The sequence below is a fragment of the Ochlerotatus camptorhynchus genome, unplaced genomic scaffold (assembly GCF_037179485.1).
Source record: "Ochlerotatus camptorhynchus isolate MF236.1 unplaced genomic scaffold, CSIRO-AGI_Acam_v1.1 ptg000313l, whole genome shotgun sequence".
NCBI classification, from domain to species: Eukaryota; Metazoa; Arthropoda; class Insecta; order Diptera; family Culicidae; genus Ochlerotatus; species Ochlerotatus camptorhynchus.
In genome coordinates this window covers 1,216,203-1,233,393 of record NW_027040801.1, presented here as the reverse complement: position 1 = coordinate 1,233,393, position 17,191 = coordinate 1,216,203, and the positions used below count along the sequence as shown (strand labels likewise).

At 44.7% G+C, this 17,191-nt stretch overlaps 1 protein-coding gene across 2 annotated transcripts in view; it reads right to left on the bottom strand.

The window, feature by feature from the left end:
* yata (N-terminal kinase-like protein yata) overlaps nucleotides 1–9,489 on the bottom strand; it is a 31,692-nt gene extending 22,203 nt beyond the window's left edge. Inside the window, exons 1-4 of one of the 2 annotated variants that reach the window (XM_065229309.1) lie at nucleotides 8,856–9,489; nucleotides 481–1,031; nucleotides 332–410; nucleotides 49–270 (exon numbers count right to left, since the gene is read on the bottom strand). In XM_065229309.1, coding sequence (XP_065085381.1) covers nucleotides 49–270; nucleotides 332–410; nucleotides 481–1,031; nucleotides 8,856–9,236 — 1,233 coding nt within the window. In that variant the 5' untranslated portion in view covers nucleotides 9,237–9,489. The remainder of the gene's footprint in view (nucleotides 1–48; nucleotides 271–331; nucleotides 411–480; nucleotides 1,032–8,855) is intronic. The other variant, XM_065229308.1, reaches the window with a different exon arrangement.
* Between the last annotated feature and the right edge of the window lie 7,702 nt (nucleotides 9,490–17,191).

Below are 17,191 nucleotides of genomic sequence, written 5' to 3'. Positions count from 1 at the left end.
ATCGTTATAGCTTTTCTAGAACCTAGTGCTTCCCAACAAACAACCAACCTTAACCGTCTGTTCCCTAATCGTTGGATTGGTATCGAGAAAACCGTGAGCAATCTGGGGAAAGATCTGATCGTTGACCACCCCCGTCTGCAGGTGATTGATAAACAGTTCCAGCTGTTGCAGCAGTCGGGACCGCGTTACACGATCGGTCGATGCGAACAGCTTGACTACGCATGGCACTATCCGTTTCTGGTACTCGATTTCGTCGAGTAGCCGCCCGAGCTGCAAGGAAGGGAAACTTTAGTTGACAGTTTTTCCAATCAATACTGCCCCCGAATCTTACTTTGAACATGGGAGCAAGCACCGCCGAACCCGCATCACCATATTCGTAGGCCGTTATGAGCTGCGGAAGAATTTTATTCCTGCAAACAAAGAAACACAATTTTTTGCATTAGAGTTCCAACCCACGTGACAATTCCTCCGCCCACATACTTGCACACATTATCGGGAAAACTGTCCAACTGCGGCGTCAGGGAACTGAAGAATCGATTCTTCTCCGCCTTGTCCTTGATCTGGATCTCCTCCAGGAAGAGCAACGTGTCGACCAGTTCGTTTTTGAAGAAGCCCCCGGGCTTGCGACACTTGGTAATCACATCGGCCGGATTGGGTCGGCTGGCCGGAGAGGCTCCCACCAGCTCGCAGTATAGTGGTGCCAGGGATTTTGGAATACCCGCCAGATCCTTCAGGTTGCCCCGAGCCCTCAGCGGTCCGTTGAAGGCTTCCCACACCAGACATCCCAGGCCCCACATGTCGGTGGAACATTTGGTCATGCTTTTCAGCTTGCTGGCATCGTTCTTCTCCGGCGGGTCGTAGATCTCCAATGCTGGCGGTATTTTTATGGGCGGCGCTGACGCCACATCCGTCGATGAGACGTACTCCAATCCACCCAGCTTCCATTCGCCGCTGGCATTTACGAATACGGACCACACTGAGACATTGTTGTGGCGCAGGTTACCGTCGTTGTTCAGGAATGATAGTGCACGCTGAAAGGGAAAAAAAATGACATGGTTAGAGTAGATTTGTAGATCAGTTGACCATCAAATTTCTAATGTAAGAGTTCTTCGTTGAACGTCTCAGGTATATCAAAAGGACTTGCAGGGTCTATTCAGACGGATTATAACAAATGCACTCCATACAGATATTCAGAAGAATTTTAAAAATTATCCTCGGAACTTTTCCGAGACCCCATAGGAGGATTTTGAGACGATGTACTTGGCCAGAAAATTGAGAATTTCCATTACACTTTTATCCGGAGATCTGCGACTTAAGCGCAGAACACACACGGCATTTTTTAACGACAGACTTTTTATAAGAGATCGTTGCGTGTCCGTAGACGACTTTATAGCGACACAAAATTGGTTTGAGTCTATGGTAAAGGAGAAACCTTGGGGGAACAAATAGAACGTAAACGAAAAAGAGTTAAATTTCCAATCGCGTTGGGGTTTGATGAACTTGACGGAAGTTCTATGAACATCTCGAAAGTTCTATCACAGACAAACAGACGTAGCTCTTTGAAAACGTTTTTCTTGAAAACATAGTATCTCAAAACATAGGACCTCAGTAACGGCATCTCTCGGACTTCTCGCGGAAAGCAAGCTTGCTCGCTTACTTGCAAACAATATTGCATACAAGTTCTATAGAATGTATATAAACGTCAAAGATGCCAGCGCTGCGGCGAGTAGTTCGCGGAACTGATAATATTCAAATCAACCGTTAAATGGGTGAACGAAGATAAACAATCAAGAGTTACGTATGTTTGTCTGTGGTTCTATGAACACATGGGAAGTTCTACGAACTGTTTAGAAGCGCTATAAACTACTCGAAAGTTCTATTAAATTCTCAGAAATTCTATAATCACCTCGGAAGTTCTATGAGAGTCTCTGAAGTTATTTGTAGATCTCCATAAAGACTTTTGGATATTTTTCCAAGATTTCAGATTGCACAGATATTGTTCTGAAGATCTTCAATTGTCCAAAACGTCAAGTCACGTCTCTCATATATTAATACTTAACCGACCGGGCCGGATTATGATTTCAAGAACAACATGTGAAAAGGGCATACAAGCTTTTTGTAAACAAACCTTCTTATGCCCTTTTCTCGCCATCCATATGACACCAACGCAAACCATCAACATCACAGGGTAGGAGAAACTTTCTTCTTTCCGATGATGTGGTTGGTTTGCGTAGGCGACCCTTGGTTGGCGAGAAAAGAACCTACACAGGTTTGTTTACAAAAAGCTTGTATGCCCTTTTCACATGTGGCTCTTGATTTACTCTAATGGCTCGTTCTCGACGACTTGATGTGTCATCAAAGGGAAGAGTTGGGCTAAAAGCTAATATAAAACACGTCTCTTTATGACCCTCCCCTTTTTGTGGGAGGCGGATGAGTATGTCATTTCATATTTTTCTAACTGCAGCTACGTTGATGAAATTTGTGCCATAAATCATTTCACTTTGTAAGATGCCGTCAAAAACAAATCATGCGTGATCATGAAAAATTGGCCACTTCCTCCAGGGCTTCCGAAACCTGTTCCGGGGTAAAACAAATACCAATGTAATCCAAAAAAAGAATATATGGCTTTTTCCGGATTTTTCATAGAATTCTACGAACAATGATATGTCGCCCGATAGGTTTCGGAAGTAGTGAAAAATTGGTAACTTTTCCTAGTGCTTCCAGAACCTGTTCCGGAGCCACCAGATGGCCAATGTGATCAATAATAGAATATATGGGCTCTTCTAGATAGTCCACAAAATTCTGAGAAAAATGATATGTCATTCGATAGGTTACTGATGTAATGCAAAACTGGCCACTTCCTCCAGGGCTTTCGGAGCCTGCTTTGGGGCCACCATATGGCCAATATGATCCAGAAAAGATTATATGGCCTCTTCCAAATTGCTCACAAAATTCCGAGGACAATGATATGTCACTCGATAGGTTTCTGATATAGTGAAAAATTTACCGCTTTCTCCAGGGCTTCCGGAACCTGTTCCGAGGCCACCATATGGCCAATGTGATCCAGGAAATATTGTATGGGTCTTCCGGATTGCTCGCAAAATTCTGAGAAGAATGATATGTCCCCCGATAGGATTATGATGTAGTGAAAAATTGGCCACTTTATCCGGACCTTCCGGAACCTGTTCCGAGGCCACCAGATGGCCATTGTGATTTAGAAAAGATTATAGGGCCTCTTCAAGATTGCTCACAAAATTATGAGCACAATGGATAGGTTTCTGGTGTAGTGTTACATTGGCCACCTCCCTCAGGGCTTCCAAAACTTGCTCTGGGGCCACCAAATGGCCAATGTGATCCAAGAAAGATTATATGGCCTCTTCCGAATGGCTCACAAAATTCTGAGAGCAATGATATGTCACTCGATAGGTTTTCGATGTAGTGAAAAAAATTACCACTTTCTGCAGGGCTTCCACAATCCTGCAGTGGAACATTAACGGGTGATCTAGAGCTCCTTTGCCACGACGATCCCCCCCTGGGTCATCCCACTCCAGGAAACTAACAAAGCGACAACAGCCCAAATCAACCGCTCTCTAGGTGGTAAGTTTATGTGGACAGCAAAACGGGGAAACAACTCCCGGGTACTCCGTGGCCATCGGGGTTTTGAAGACTATACCTTCCGAGGTTGTCGATATGGACTCCGATCGATCACGATCAACTCAGCGAAGCCATAGCTAAACTACCGGAACCGCACATCCTTGTTGGAGATCTGAACGGGCACCACCCAAGCTGGGGCTGCCCCCGCTCCGACCCACGAGGTGTTACCCTGGTCGAAATTTTCGAGAAGGAAGACATGGTTATTCTGAATGACGGAGTGCCCACGTACTTTAACGGGCGGCACACTTCTGCCATCGACGTCTCTGCTGTCAGCCGCTGCTTTGCCGGAAAAACTCAGTGGAGCGCGAACACGGATCTCAATGATAGTGACCACTACCCCATCAAACTTCAACTTTCGACCGCCATCTTTCCAAGCGGACTGGGATAGCTATGGTGAAGCCTTTCAGTCCTTGTTACTACAGCGTAATCCGAACAGCATTGAAGACTTTTCAGAAGTGGTATACGAAGTGGCAACAGCAACCATCCCAAAGACCAGTAGCGTTCCAGGGCGAAAAGCGCTACGCTGGTGGAATGAAGATATGTAAAGCATTTCGCCGTGTAAAGCGCATCGGACATCCCGACCGCGAGGACGCTCTCCGTCACTACCATAAGTCGCACAATCAATGCCGGCAAGAAATCCGTGTCGCCAAACGAACCAGCTGGATGCACTTTCTGTAAGGAATGAATTCGTCACACTCGGGAAACGGCGCATGACACCTATCCACGTACAGATTAACGGTGAAGCGGTTTCTGACCCTGCAATTGTAGCGGACGAACTCGGCTCGTACTTTACCGATCTCGCAGCCATCGAGAAGTACGAAGACGAATTCAAGCGGAAAGCTAAGCCTTCGATGTCATCCATCGCAAGTTTCACTGTTTCTTCTGACGCTGGGAACTCGGACATCAACCAGGCATTCTCCTGGCAGTAGTTGCAGCATGCCCTCCGCTGCAGCAACGGAAAGTCGGCGGGTCCCGACGAAATCGGGTACCCTCTACTCAAGAGGTTACCAACGCCAGGCCAGCTACGGATGCTGGAGCTTTTCAACAAACCCTGGCTCACCAAATCGTATCCAGCGTCGTGGCAGGAGAGCTTAGTTATTCCCATCCCATAAGCCAATGAAACAACCCGTGAAGTTAGCAAGTTCCGGCCAATAGCCTTGACATATTGTATGGCCAAGGTCCTGGAGCGAATGGTCAACAGGAGGCTAAAGCATTTCCTTGAAGCCGAAAACCTGCTAGACCATCGACAGCACGCCTTCCGTCAAGGTTACGGAACGTCAGCTTACTTCGCAACATTAGGGGAGGTCCTTAAGAGTGCCAACGATAGCGGGTTCTACACCGAGATCGTCTCGCTGGATATATCGAAGGCCTTCAACAGGACGTGGAGGCCCCTCGTCTTAGAGCAGCTTGTCAACTGGGGACTGTGTGGACACATGGTCCACTTCATCAAAAATTTCCTGACCGATCGTTCGTTCAGAGTCGCAGTTGGCAACACGAGGTCCCAGCTTTTCAGAGAAGAGACAGGCGTCCCACAAGGTTAAGTTATCGCCGTTACCCTCTTCCTTGTGGCCATGAACGGAGTTTTCGGATGTTTACATTTTCCTGTATGCTGACGATGTACTCATCGTAACTACCGGCCCAACAGCAGCACGTAACAGGATCAAGGCCCACACAGCAGTCTCCGCTGTAGCCAGGTGGGCCAGCTCGGTAGGTGTCAGCGGGCCACCTATCAAAGTTCAATGCCAGCCCATACCACTGAAGAAGCCGGTCCGTATTCTGGGGGTACTTGTTGATCGGTCCCTCAACTTCGAGCAGCACTTTAAGGCGATCAAAAACGACTGCCGCAGTCGGATCAACTTGATCCGCACCATCTTTCGCCCCCACCGGTCTAACAATCACGACACTCGTTTCCGGGCTGTAAGAGCCGTCATCGATAGTCGCCTACTGTACGGTATTGAGATGACGTGCATCGCCACCGAAAAGCTCGTGCAGATACTAGCACCAACTTTCAACACCTACGTCCGGATTGTTTCCGGTCTTGCCGCATGCATCGAAACGGGTATTCTGCCCTTCCGCCATCGTATAACCGCAGCAATTGCAACGAAAGGCGCTACCTTTACAGCAATGACCTCCGGAAATGACAGGATCTTTCTCCTCGATGAGGGGAACAGACTCCTTCGCATGACTGCCAATTCAGAGCTTCCCCCACTGGCCAAAATCCACTGGTACGGAGACAAAAGTTGGCGCATACCTCCACCAAAAATCGAGAGTCGGCTAAAGAGCAGGTTCAAGGCTGGAGTAGCCGAACTGCTAGGCACGGACTACCCAACCCATGCCCACATATACACGGACGGAACGCTTTCCCGAGCCGGGGTCGGAATTGGAGTAGCCGGAATTTCAGCACCGATGAGTAGCAGCCTACCGCCACAATGCTCGGTTTTCTCCGCCGAAGCTGCGGCCATCTTTGTTGCCGTTACAACACCCTCGGACCGGCCCATACTGGTGCTATCCGATTCGTACAGCGTGATACAAGCCCTTACATCTGAGACCCTGACTCACCCCAGGATACATGGTATTGTGGAGGCCACACCTCCGAACACGGTGTTTTCCTGGATCCCTGGGCACTTCGGTATCCCAGGAAATAGCGAAGCCGACAGCCTGGCAGGGTCTGGACCAGCTGACCTCCATAACACCGACGAAGTGCCACTACAGGACATAAAACGATGGATAGTCAGCAAAATGTGGGAAGCCTGGGAAGCAGGGTGGTGCCAATCTCAATCCCTCTTCATCCCCATACAAGGATCTCACATAGTTTTGGTGGGACGCAGTTCCACAGAATGTGCTACGTTTGCGGAACCACTGCATCGGTGGAACACATTCTATGCCTGTGTCCGCAATACCAACAACTACGGGAGTAGTACGCACTTCCAAACAGCATTAGGGACATACTGGGCAACAAACCTTGAATTGTAAGCCAACTCCGTAACAAAATTTGCAGGCAGAACTTACCTCTGGAGCCTTCTATTTTATAGAGATGAACTAGCCAACGGCTAAAAATCTCTCTAATAAAGTAAAAAAAAAATGTTCCGACCCCAGCAGATGGCCAAAGTGCACAATAATAGATGATATGGCCTCTTTTAGATTGTCCACAAAGTTCTGAGAACAATAATATGTCGCTCGATAGGTTTCTGGTTTAATGCAATTTTGCCACTTCCCCCAGGGCTTTCGGTACCAGTTCCGGAGTCAGCAGATAGTCAACATGATCCATAAATGATTAAATTAACCCTTCTGGAATCTGTTCTAAGGCTACAACATTCTGAGAACATTGATATGTTGCTCGATAGGTTTCTGTTGTAGTGATAAACTGGCCACTTCCCCTAGGGCTTCCGGAAGCTGTTCCGGTGCAATATGATGGCATGATAATGAATGATTTGTTTTCGACGGCATCTTAAAAAGTCAAATGATTTATGGCACAAATTTCATCAACATAGCTGCAGTTAGTTGCCTCACTTAGCTCAGTCGGTAAAGGCGCAGCTACAAAGCAAGACCATGCTGGAGGTGGCTGGGTTCGATTCCCATTAGGATCTAGGGATTTTTCGGGTTGGAAAATTTCTTGACTTCCCTGGGCATAGAGTATGATTGTTCTTGCCACACAATTATACGAATGCAAAAATGGTACAGGCATCGAAAGCTCTCAATTAATAACTGTGGAAGTGCATGGTCGGTGAAGGGCTAAAGAAATCAGGTGGACCACGAATTATTCCAAAGACCTTAAGTTGATCAAAAATGTACATATAGTCCTTTGGGAAATTGTCCAAGACTTCAGGTTCATGAGGCATTATTCTGAAGAACTGCCCATCAATTTAAGTCAAGTCTCTCAGATATACTGCCAAGATTGCAAAGACCATCAGTGTTGTTCAAAGATCTTCAACTGTCCAACAATTTAAGTCACGTTCCTCTGAGAGCAGAGTTTTCGAGATATCGATGTTTGGCGTGGAATTGTGCGTTTTTGACCAAAGTGCTAGGAGAGGATGGGGTCTGAGATTGGTATGAAACGCTACACCATTTTAGCACAGACAAACAGACATAACACATTGAATATTTCTCCCTGCAAAACATCGTCGCTAAAACTGTACCGCCATCACAGTGTACGGACAGTACGCTCAACAGATGGCGATAGTGTGCAAACGTCACACACAAGACAATTTAATATGCGCGCCACAGGTGGTGGTACTACCAACTAAGAAACATTTAAATTTACCGTGAAATGTGTGGTCGATGGACAACTTGCGAGTTTTTTGTCTGTTTGTATGTGATTTTAGTATGCCCCTCACCAGCAACAGCAGCAAGAGAGTTCTAAATATGATCCATATGCTAAGAGCAATTATCTTCTCACTAGATTCGGCAACATGTATTAGTAATGTAAGTAGTTGGGACCTTTAAATGAAATCACTGTGTGGCAGCAAAAAAAAATTATCTTGCCTCACAATAATGATGAGCAAATAAGTAAATAAATAAATAATCTCGATCTGCAATGCTCGGTTCGAACAATCCATCATCCTATATGGTTTAAACGGTTCCGAACAATAAATCTTAGTTTTGCAAACCTTGAGCAAATACCAGCTAAATTGTTATCTGCATCAGCTAATAGACCCAAATTGATAGAAACGGCAACCCACCCACGCAGTATTTTTTTTTTTCCGCCATCTAACCCAATATATTATAATATGAAGGAAGAAGCAAACAAGTGCAAATATCCGATGCTGCACAATCAATTAAGGCTGCGTCTAATGGAAGATAGTAGCGTCAGTCTCCCAAGCCTCCGAAGAAGCACAAATAAAAACTGATAAAACGCTGCATCTCAGATTTCCAGCAGAATAAAATGAAATTACACTCGTCGCCTCTGCTCGCATGCACACATATGTTTGCTTTCATTAAATGCCGAAGCTGAGAGAATCCAGTCACCATGTACCGAAGCAACGCTCAGCGGAACAGGGAGAAAAACTATGCAAGCACCTACCTACATAGATATACATTGACACCTTCGTTCGAAAGTGTGTCCCCATCCATTCTGCCTGACGAGAAGGAACTCCTCACTCCACCTTCTAGGTCAGAAAATCCCACCCTCCCCAACCCAATCCAACCCTCTGACACAGTTTTCTCACAACAAAAAGAAAAGAGAAAAAAACTGCGTTTCCTACCGTAATTTGGAAAATTCCCCATGCCATGTACAGCTCCCGCTGGGGTCCTTCGCCGGCCTGTTTCTCAAAGTGCGTACCCAGCGGTTCCACCTGTTCCGTCGCCACGTACAGCACCTTGTCGGTCTCGAGACTGTCCAGAAACTGCAGAATGCTCGGGTGGCGCAGCGTTTTCAGTCGCTTCACGGCGGCCTTGGCCAGTTCCAACTTCACATCCGTCCCGTTCTTGATGTCGTACACAAACACGGACACTTCCTCATTGCTTCCGCCTTTCCGTTTGCCCCGGTGCAGCGACCAGATACTGCGCGAATCGAACTGCTGCACTGGTTCCCCGATCTCGTACGGGAAATCTTTGGCCGAGTCCCGTGAGAAGAAAGACCACATCTTGCCGTGTCGTCGGTTCCGGTCACGGCCCGTCTAGCGTTCAAGCACAAACACAAGCACCACCAGCACTGGTTTTCCGCGAGCCTTATTATTCACTGAGCACTTCCCGTTGGCAAAATCGATTTTCTTTTGGCAAATTTTAATGAATTTTCACTTTTTCTCTCGCTGACGCAGAGATTATTCACCATCACCATCAGTTTTCGTTCTGGAGTTTTTTTTTCCTTCACTTTTTTCCACAACGAAAAATGCAGAGGGCAAAATTTTGACACCTCACCTCATACTCCGCGCAGAACATGAAAACAAAGACGAAACGTCAAACCTGGCTACTACCCGGTGCTGAAACTGTGAAAGCCCTCGAGCGTCAAAGACCACAGATTACGAAGAACAGACGAAAATATACCAGTGGCATTCATAATGGCCAATGTCCCATCATGCTCAACTGGGGTATTTTAGAACATAATTGCAGTTTAGCAATGATTTATTATCATGATTGTTTTTTAAATGATGTCATTCAAGTTAGAAATCACTATCAAGTAAATATCAATATATTTCCAGATCTATTCGGAGCTGTAAACACATTATACGCCTACACGCAGAAAAAATTATCGTTGAAACAAAAATATTTGAGGTAAATTTAAACGTAAACTCAGTTTGTTCTGGCCACAAAAATAAACAAGGTTTATTTCAAACGTATTCCATGTTTGAAGTCATGTGATATTTATGTTTAAAATAAAAATAATGTTACGTTTATTTTAAAAATATTCGTGTTGAAAATACAGGTGAATATTTTTGTTTGGTTATTTTAAACATGCTTCTTATGTTTGAAATAAACATACTTAATTTTAAATTATATTAGCATTTGAATATAGGAGAAAGCAAAAAATTGATTGCAAAGAGATGAAAATAAAACGATCTACAGACATGGCATCTAAACTCCTGCTCTTTTTTGGGTGCGATTAAGGGTGGGCTTTGGATGTTGGGGTCCTGGTCCGAGATGCGGGGACCCGTCGGGGTGAGTGTCCGGAGGTTCCAGTTCAGTAAAACCTGAGTACTGCGGACTCACTCAAGGTGCTTGTCACTTGGGAGCCAGTGTGAATTGTCAAGCAGGAGCCAAACATTCAGAAGCAGCTAATGCAGTTACTGTTCTTATCTACCATCAAGCATTGTAACCTCACAAAAATGATCTATACTTTTTCATAACACATTCTTCATTTTAAGCTCAAAGATAAAAACCAACAGGCTCAGTGATGAGAGTATAAAAACCAACATAATTTTTATGGGGCAACTGAGTTTTCAATTACAGTAAAACATACTTGGGCGAAACATGTATGTAAACAAACTTTGATAGAGTCATGAGGGCTCGAGCACTCCTGGCTCAGAGCTTTTGGCGGGAATCAACTGAGAAAGAGCAAACCAGTTTTAAACTTGAGAAAATTTTCAAGCAGTTTTCCATTGACTTGCAAAATAAAATTGGTCAACTCCGCAGTACCCAGAGTAAAACCAGTAAAATTTGGGATATTAGCGTCGTTTTGTCGTTTCTAATGCTGGTTCTTATACCGGCCTATTTCTACTTTCGGTGTTGTAGGGGGGTGGTGAGGATCCGGAATAGATTCAAAATCTATTTCGGATTTTCGTTTTTCTTCTGACGTCAGTTGTGGAGGAGGATGATACAGGGATCGGCATCAGAAACGACAAAGTAATGACGATACTGTGGGGTTCCTCCGGTTTTATCGAGCTGGAACTTTGTTAAGACACTTACCTAGGTGGGTTTCCGGATCCATGACTTCGGTTTTGTTGCCGGCCGTTTTCAGTGTTGATTGGCAAAGCTGGGGCAATTTTTTTCCGAATGTAAACAAGAAAGAAAAAAGGCAGGGCACGCTAAAAATCATTTACCCAAATTCTATATTGTTGAAATAAACATCATTCCGCATCGAACGTTCGACTGTTACCTCAGTGCATTGCTGGTCCCACCAAGGGGAAAGAGGTTTCCTACGGAAAGACGTTACTGGAACTGGCCGAGTTTGAGCTTGAAGCGCGCTGTCCAAGATCAGATTGGAGAGGAAGTTATATTCCTCCAACGGTGGAAGCCCTTCTACCGACGTTAGGGCATCTTCTATCACATTCTTGAACTTTGTCCAATCGATATTACGGGTAAGATCGTACGCGACGTTAACGGATTCCGACGGATTGAACCCACTGGCAACTGAAACTTTGATCGGCAAGTGATCACTACCGTGGGGATCTTGGATCACATTCCACGTGCAATCCAACGATAATGAGTTAGAGCAAAGTGTGAGGTCTAATCTACTTCCATTCGAGGATGGGCCAGCCAAACGTGTTACTTCTCCATTGTTAAGAATTGTCATATTAAAGCTGTCGCAGAGGTCATATATCAAAGTAGAACGGTTGTCATCATACAGTTCCCCCCAGCCTGTACCGTGGGAATTCAAATCTCCCATAATCAACCGTGGAGCAGGAAGTACTGAACAGATATCTGAAAGTTGTTTGCGATTAACAACGGCTCTAGGAGGAATATAAACAGAAGCAATACAAAGGCTCTTACCTTTAATAATAGCCTGACATGCAACAACTTCAATACCTGGAAATTGTGGAAGATTCACTCTATAGAAGAATGGCACTTTTTGATCCCCAAAAGTACCCCTCCTCCACGCGAATCCTCACGATCCAGTCGAATAATGTTAAAATCATAAAAATGAAGATCAATATCTGAAGAGAGCCAAGTTTCACAAACAGCAAATGCATCACAATCATTATTGTGAATTAAAAACTTAAAAGAATCTAATTTAGGAATGAGACTTCGACAATTCCACTGTAGAACAGTGATCAAATCCCCGACCTCGTTTGGAAAATTATCCATCGAAGGAAATGATTGCTGCAATGAGGGGCCACTTCAATGTCAATTGCTTCAAGAGGGTCTTCACAGAAGGAAGCATTGCCAGAACAATGCTTTTGAGAGGATCAGAAATATTGAGGTACTTGAGAATATCGTCCACAATTTTATCAAATGAGAACAACCCGGATGAAGAAGGGGCTTCTGTTCCTAAAAATGGGCCATCAGGGGTTTTTGATGTCCCCGGAAGAGATGGAAAATTCTGGTTATAATCAGTTCTGCGGAAACCAGGAGGAGTTGAAACTTCCTTTTTTCCATCACTCCTTGATTTGGGCAAGCTGATTTGGGGTTCCTTATCTGCAACTTTCCGCGAACGGATGCGTTTTCGTTTCCGTGCAGAACCTTCCGGAAAACTGAAAGAAACTCCCTCCTCAGCCAAGTCAGAGTCAGACTCGTCATCAGACAAAACAGCAAAGGGATTTTTGTCGTTGGTTGATGGTGTGGCTGTTTTTAGCATTGCTGCAAAAGACTGCCTGGAACGCTCCTTAAGAGAGCGTTCTAGTTTCTCCCCGCGTTGTTTGTACGCCAGGCACGATGAGAGACCATGAGGAGTTCCCTTACAGTACACGCATTTTGGTGCAGTGACTGTGCAGGCGCCATCCTCGTGCTTCTCCCCGCATTTGGAAACGCGTGCCTTGCTGCCACAGTGAGAGGCCGTATGTCCCAACTGTTTGCAGTTTTGGCAGTTCATGACCCGAGGAACAAACAAACGCACAGGTAGCCGAAGTTTTCCCAACTCGATGTAGTGAGGAAGGGCTGAACCAGAAAAGGTCACCCGAAACGAGTCTGTGGGGGTAAAGCTCTTTTTACCCTCGCGGAAAGATACTGAGTTCAGCTTCTGGACTTCCAGTATCTCAACCGTGGGAAGCAAGGGGTTCTTGAAACGGCCAACCGCTTGCTTCGCCAAGATCTCGGGGGTCAGACTCGCTTCGGTGACCACACCTTCGATCTCCACATTACGAGCTGGGATGTACACTCTATACTCGAGTGTAAAGAGCTGGGAGGCAGCAATCTCGTTAGCTTGTTTCAGGTTAGAGACGACAACGCGAAGTTTATTGTACCTCACCTTCGAGATTTCGGTCACGGCCAAGAACCGCTTCGTCAGATCATTAGTAATTTGCATTACATTCAAAGGTTTCTTTTTGGGCTGAAAGTAAACAACCCATGGGCCAGTCGAGTCTTCTGGGTAGGCTCGCGATCGGGGGCTTATCTGTCCCTGTCCATTACCAGACTGAGATGACGAACCAGGGAAGGCATCATCTGTCTTCTGCGAAGACGTACGTTTTCGACCCTTCTTGCCATCGCGTGGCAAAGAAGTGTCGTCTTCCGACAAAATGTCCATTTTGCCGTACTAGTGGGAGCGAAAAACGCTCTACCACTGCAACGATAATCAAAATTACTCGGACACAATACACGAGAAAAAAAACAAACACAGAAACACAAACTTAAAATTTAACTGATGGGAGAAAGAAAGAAACAAGAACAAAAACTTATCTGATAATCCAATACTACTACCACCGAGCGTTTACACAGCAGCAGCGGAGCGACGCGCAGCTTTGATGATCTTCGATCCGCGTGTGCGGGCGGTCTTCGTTGGTGTGTGCTTGTATGAAGCTCAGCACTCAGCTGAACACACGATGATGGATGAGCGGTTTGAATGTGGAGACAGATGCTGACACTCGATGACGATGATCCGTGTGCACAGGTATGCGTGCCAATCGCAAAAACAAATTTCGATGATGCCGAAAACACACTTTCTTCTCAGAAAAAAACTCACTTTTTGATAAATTTATCCGGAATTATGCCAGGAATCACTAAGCGAGAAAAAACTGATTATTTACGTCAGATAATAGCGAGAAAACTTCCAAATTAACGGAGCGCGAAACAAGTCGACCGTACTTCTTGCTAGGACGCGGTGGTGTATACGGAAAATGTTGGAGAAAATAATTCTTTTTCGTCTAGACAAATCAAGGGGGGGAGGTGTGTGTGTGTGTGTATTCAATCTAACCCCCACTGGCCGGCAGTGGTATTATGGAAGAAATTTGCTTACAACAATCCTTGATGTAATAATTTAAAGCAAGTTTAGTCCGGGAGTTAGAAAGCGATAGCTCTACTGCAGATTCAGCAACCCATTTCAGAATGCCTGGTAATTCACGTCCATTCCGCGGTTACTTTCACATACAATAAGCCCTGCATGTAAACACTACCGTTATCATATGAATAATGGTACTGCAAGCACACTTCCAGATTTCGAAATGTGATGTTTCGAAATCTGGCGCGTATTTAGTAATATATGGAAATATGTATTTATGATTGATTATAAATCAGATGGATCTCACCAAATTCTGCCTCCGAAATAGGACCGGTTTGTTCACTCGCGGTAATCGAAACAATCTTCCACGTTGTTTTTACAACCCAACACGACATTTTGAATCACATTCGAAGTTTTTTATTTGCACCGAATTTTTGCTTGACACCTCATTCGCGTGCATTCTCCGGAAGGCAGAACGCCAGCACCAAGAAAAGAAAAAAAATACCCGGTAAAACGGGTAAAACTCTTCTTGGGAGGGAGGCAAAGCACCAAAAACAAGCGAAATGAAAAACCGACCGACGCGACACCACAGCAACACAGCTACTCGAAACAAATTCTTGTTCCAGATTTTTCACGTTAATTACAATATCAATTAAAAAAACACTTCTTAAGACGTGATAGATCTTAATTTACACTTATCCTTACGCGAAAACTAATATTTGTTTGATTTGGTACAATTAAAAAATATGCGAAAACAGATGAAATCAGCGCCAGCAAAAACAAAACCAACCATTCGCGGACAGAGCCTACACACTTAAATTTTTTCGCCGAGATTCCAACAGCCGAGTAATTCTGCAATTTATTTTGCTGAGATTCAGTCAAATAATTGCCGAGACTCAGCTAACAAATAAAATTTTGCTGAGATATCAGCTAACAAACAGATATTTTGCAGTGATATCAGCAAAAGTGAATGCCGAAGTAATCGGCTGTTGGAGATTTTACCGAGCTAGATTAAGTGTGTACACACTTAAATTTTTTCGCCGAGATTCCAACAGCCGAGTAATTCTGCAATTTATTTTGCTGAGATTCAGTCAAATAATTGCCGAGACTCAGCTAACAAATAAAATTTTGCTGAGATATCAGCTAACAAACAGATATTTTGCAGTGATATCAGCAAAAGTGAATGCCGAAGTAATCGGCTGTTGGAGATTTTACCGAGCTAGATTAAGTGTGTACTGCGTTTCTAGACAAATCAAGGGGGGGAGGTGGCTGTCAAATACGAACAATCGTCGCCTACCTCGCATAACTGGTTCCAAACGTAAACAAGCCATAAGAAACCTACAGCGTTTGTTTACGTTTGGAACCAGTTTCATACAAGATGATCAGTAGGCTGATTTGACAGCACGTCCCCCCCCCAGAGACAAATGGGTTGAGTCGAATGGTTTACTTTCAGATACGCAATTTGGATTTCGGAGAGGCAAAGTAACGAGCGACTGTCTTGCGTTGCTTTCAACTGAAATTCAACTGGCTTATGCGTAAAAACAGCAAATGGGTTCAGTTTTCTTGGACATTAAGGGGGCTTTTGATTCTGTTTGTATCGATGTCCTTTCGGATAAACTCCACGATAGTGGGCTTTCACCAATTATGAACAACTATTTGAGCAACTTGTTGTCTGAGAAATATATGAGCTTTTCTCATGGAAACTCGACAACTTCACGAATTAGTTACATGGGTCTCCCCCAGGGCTCATGTTTAAGCCCCCTTCTTTATAATTTTTATGTAAAAGACATTGATGGTTGTCTTGATGAAAATTGCTCGCTAAGGCAGCTTGCAGATGACGGCGTTGTGTCCGTTATAGGGCCAAGTGCACCGGACCTGCAAGGACCATTGCAAGATACCTTAGACAATTTGTCTACTTGGGCTATGAAGCTGGGTATCGAATTCTCTCCGGAGAAAACTGAGTTGGTTGTTTTTCTAGGAAGCATCATCCTGCACAGTTACAGCTTCAACTAAAGGGTAGAACAATCACTCAAAGTATATCTTTCAAGTATTTAGGTGTCTGGTTCGATTCCAAAAGCACGTGGGGAAAACATATTGCGTATGTGAAACAAAAATGCCAACAAAGAATCCACGTTTCTTCGTACAATTACTGGAACTTGGTGGGGAGCACACCCGGAAGATCTGATCAGGTTGTATCGAACAACCATCTTGTCGGTCCTAGAGTACGGTAGCTTCTGCTTTCAATCCGCGGCAAAACACACATCCTGAAGCTACAACGGGTTCAATACCGTTGCCTCCGAATCGCGCTTGGCTGTATGCACTCGACGCATACGATGAGCCTCGAAGTACTCGCGGGTGTTCTCCCACTGACAGATCGTTTCGCGGAACTGTCCTTCCGGTTTCTTATCCGTTGTGAAGTAATGAACCCATTGATAATAGAAAACTTTGAGAAGCTGCTCGACCGAAATCCTCAAACAAGATTCATGAGTTTGTACTATGAGTACATGACGCTGGAGGTTGGCCCTTCTTCATTAATCTCCAATCGTGATTGCTTTCAAGCCTTCTATAGTTCCTCTGTAAATTTTGATCTGACCATGATGCAAGAAATCCATGGAATACCAGATCACCATCGGTCGATGGTTGTTCCCTCAATTTTTGCAATCAAGTACCACCATGTAAGTAACGATAAAAGATTTTTCACAGATGGGTCAACCATAAATGCTTCCACTGGATTTGGTGTATTTAATCAATTTCATAGCGCCTCTTTCAAACTGCAGAAACCATGCTCAGTATACGTTGCGGAACTCGCAGCTATATTTTACGCAGTAGAGCGAATTGCCTCACTACCTTCTGACCATTATTTCATTTTTACGGATAGTCTTAGCTCATTGGAGGCTATTCGTTCAATGAGGCCGATGAAGCACTCCTCGTATTTCCTGCCCCTGAAATACGATCTAAACTGAGTGCTTTATCTAACTGCTTCTATACTATCACCTTAGCTTGGGTCCCATC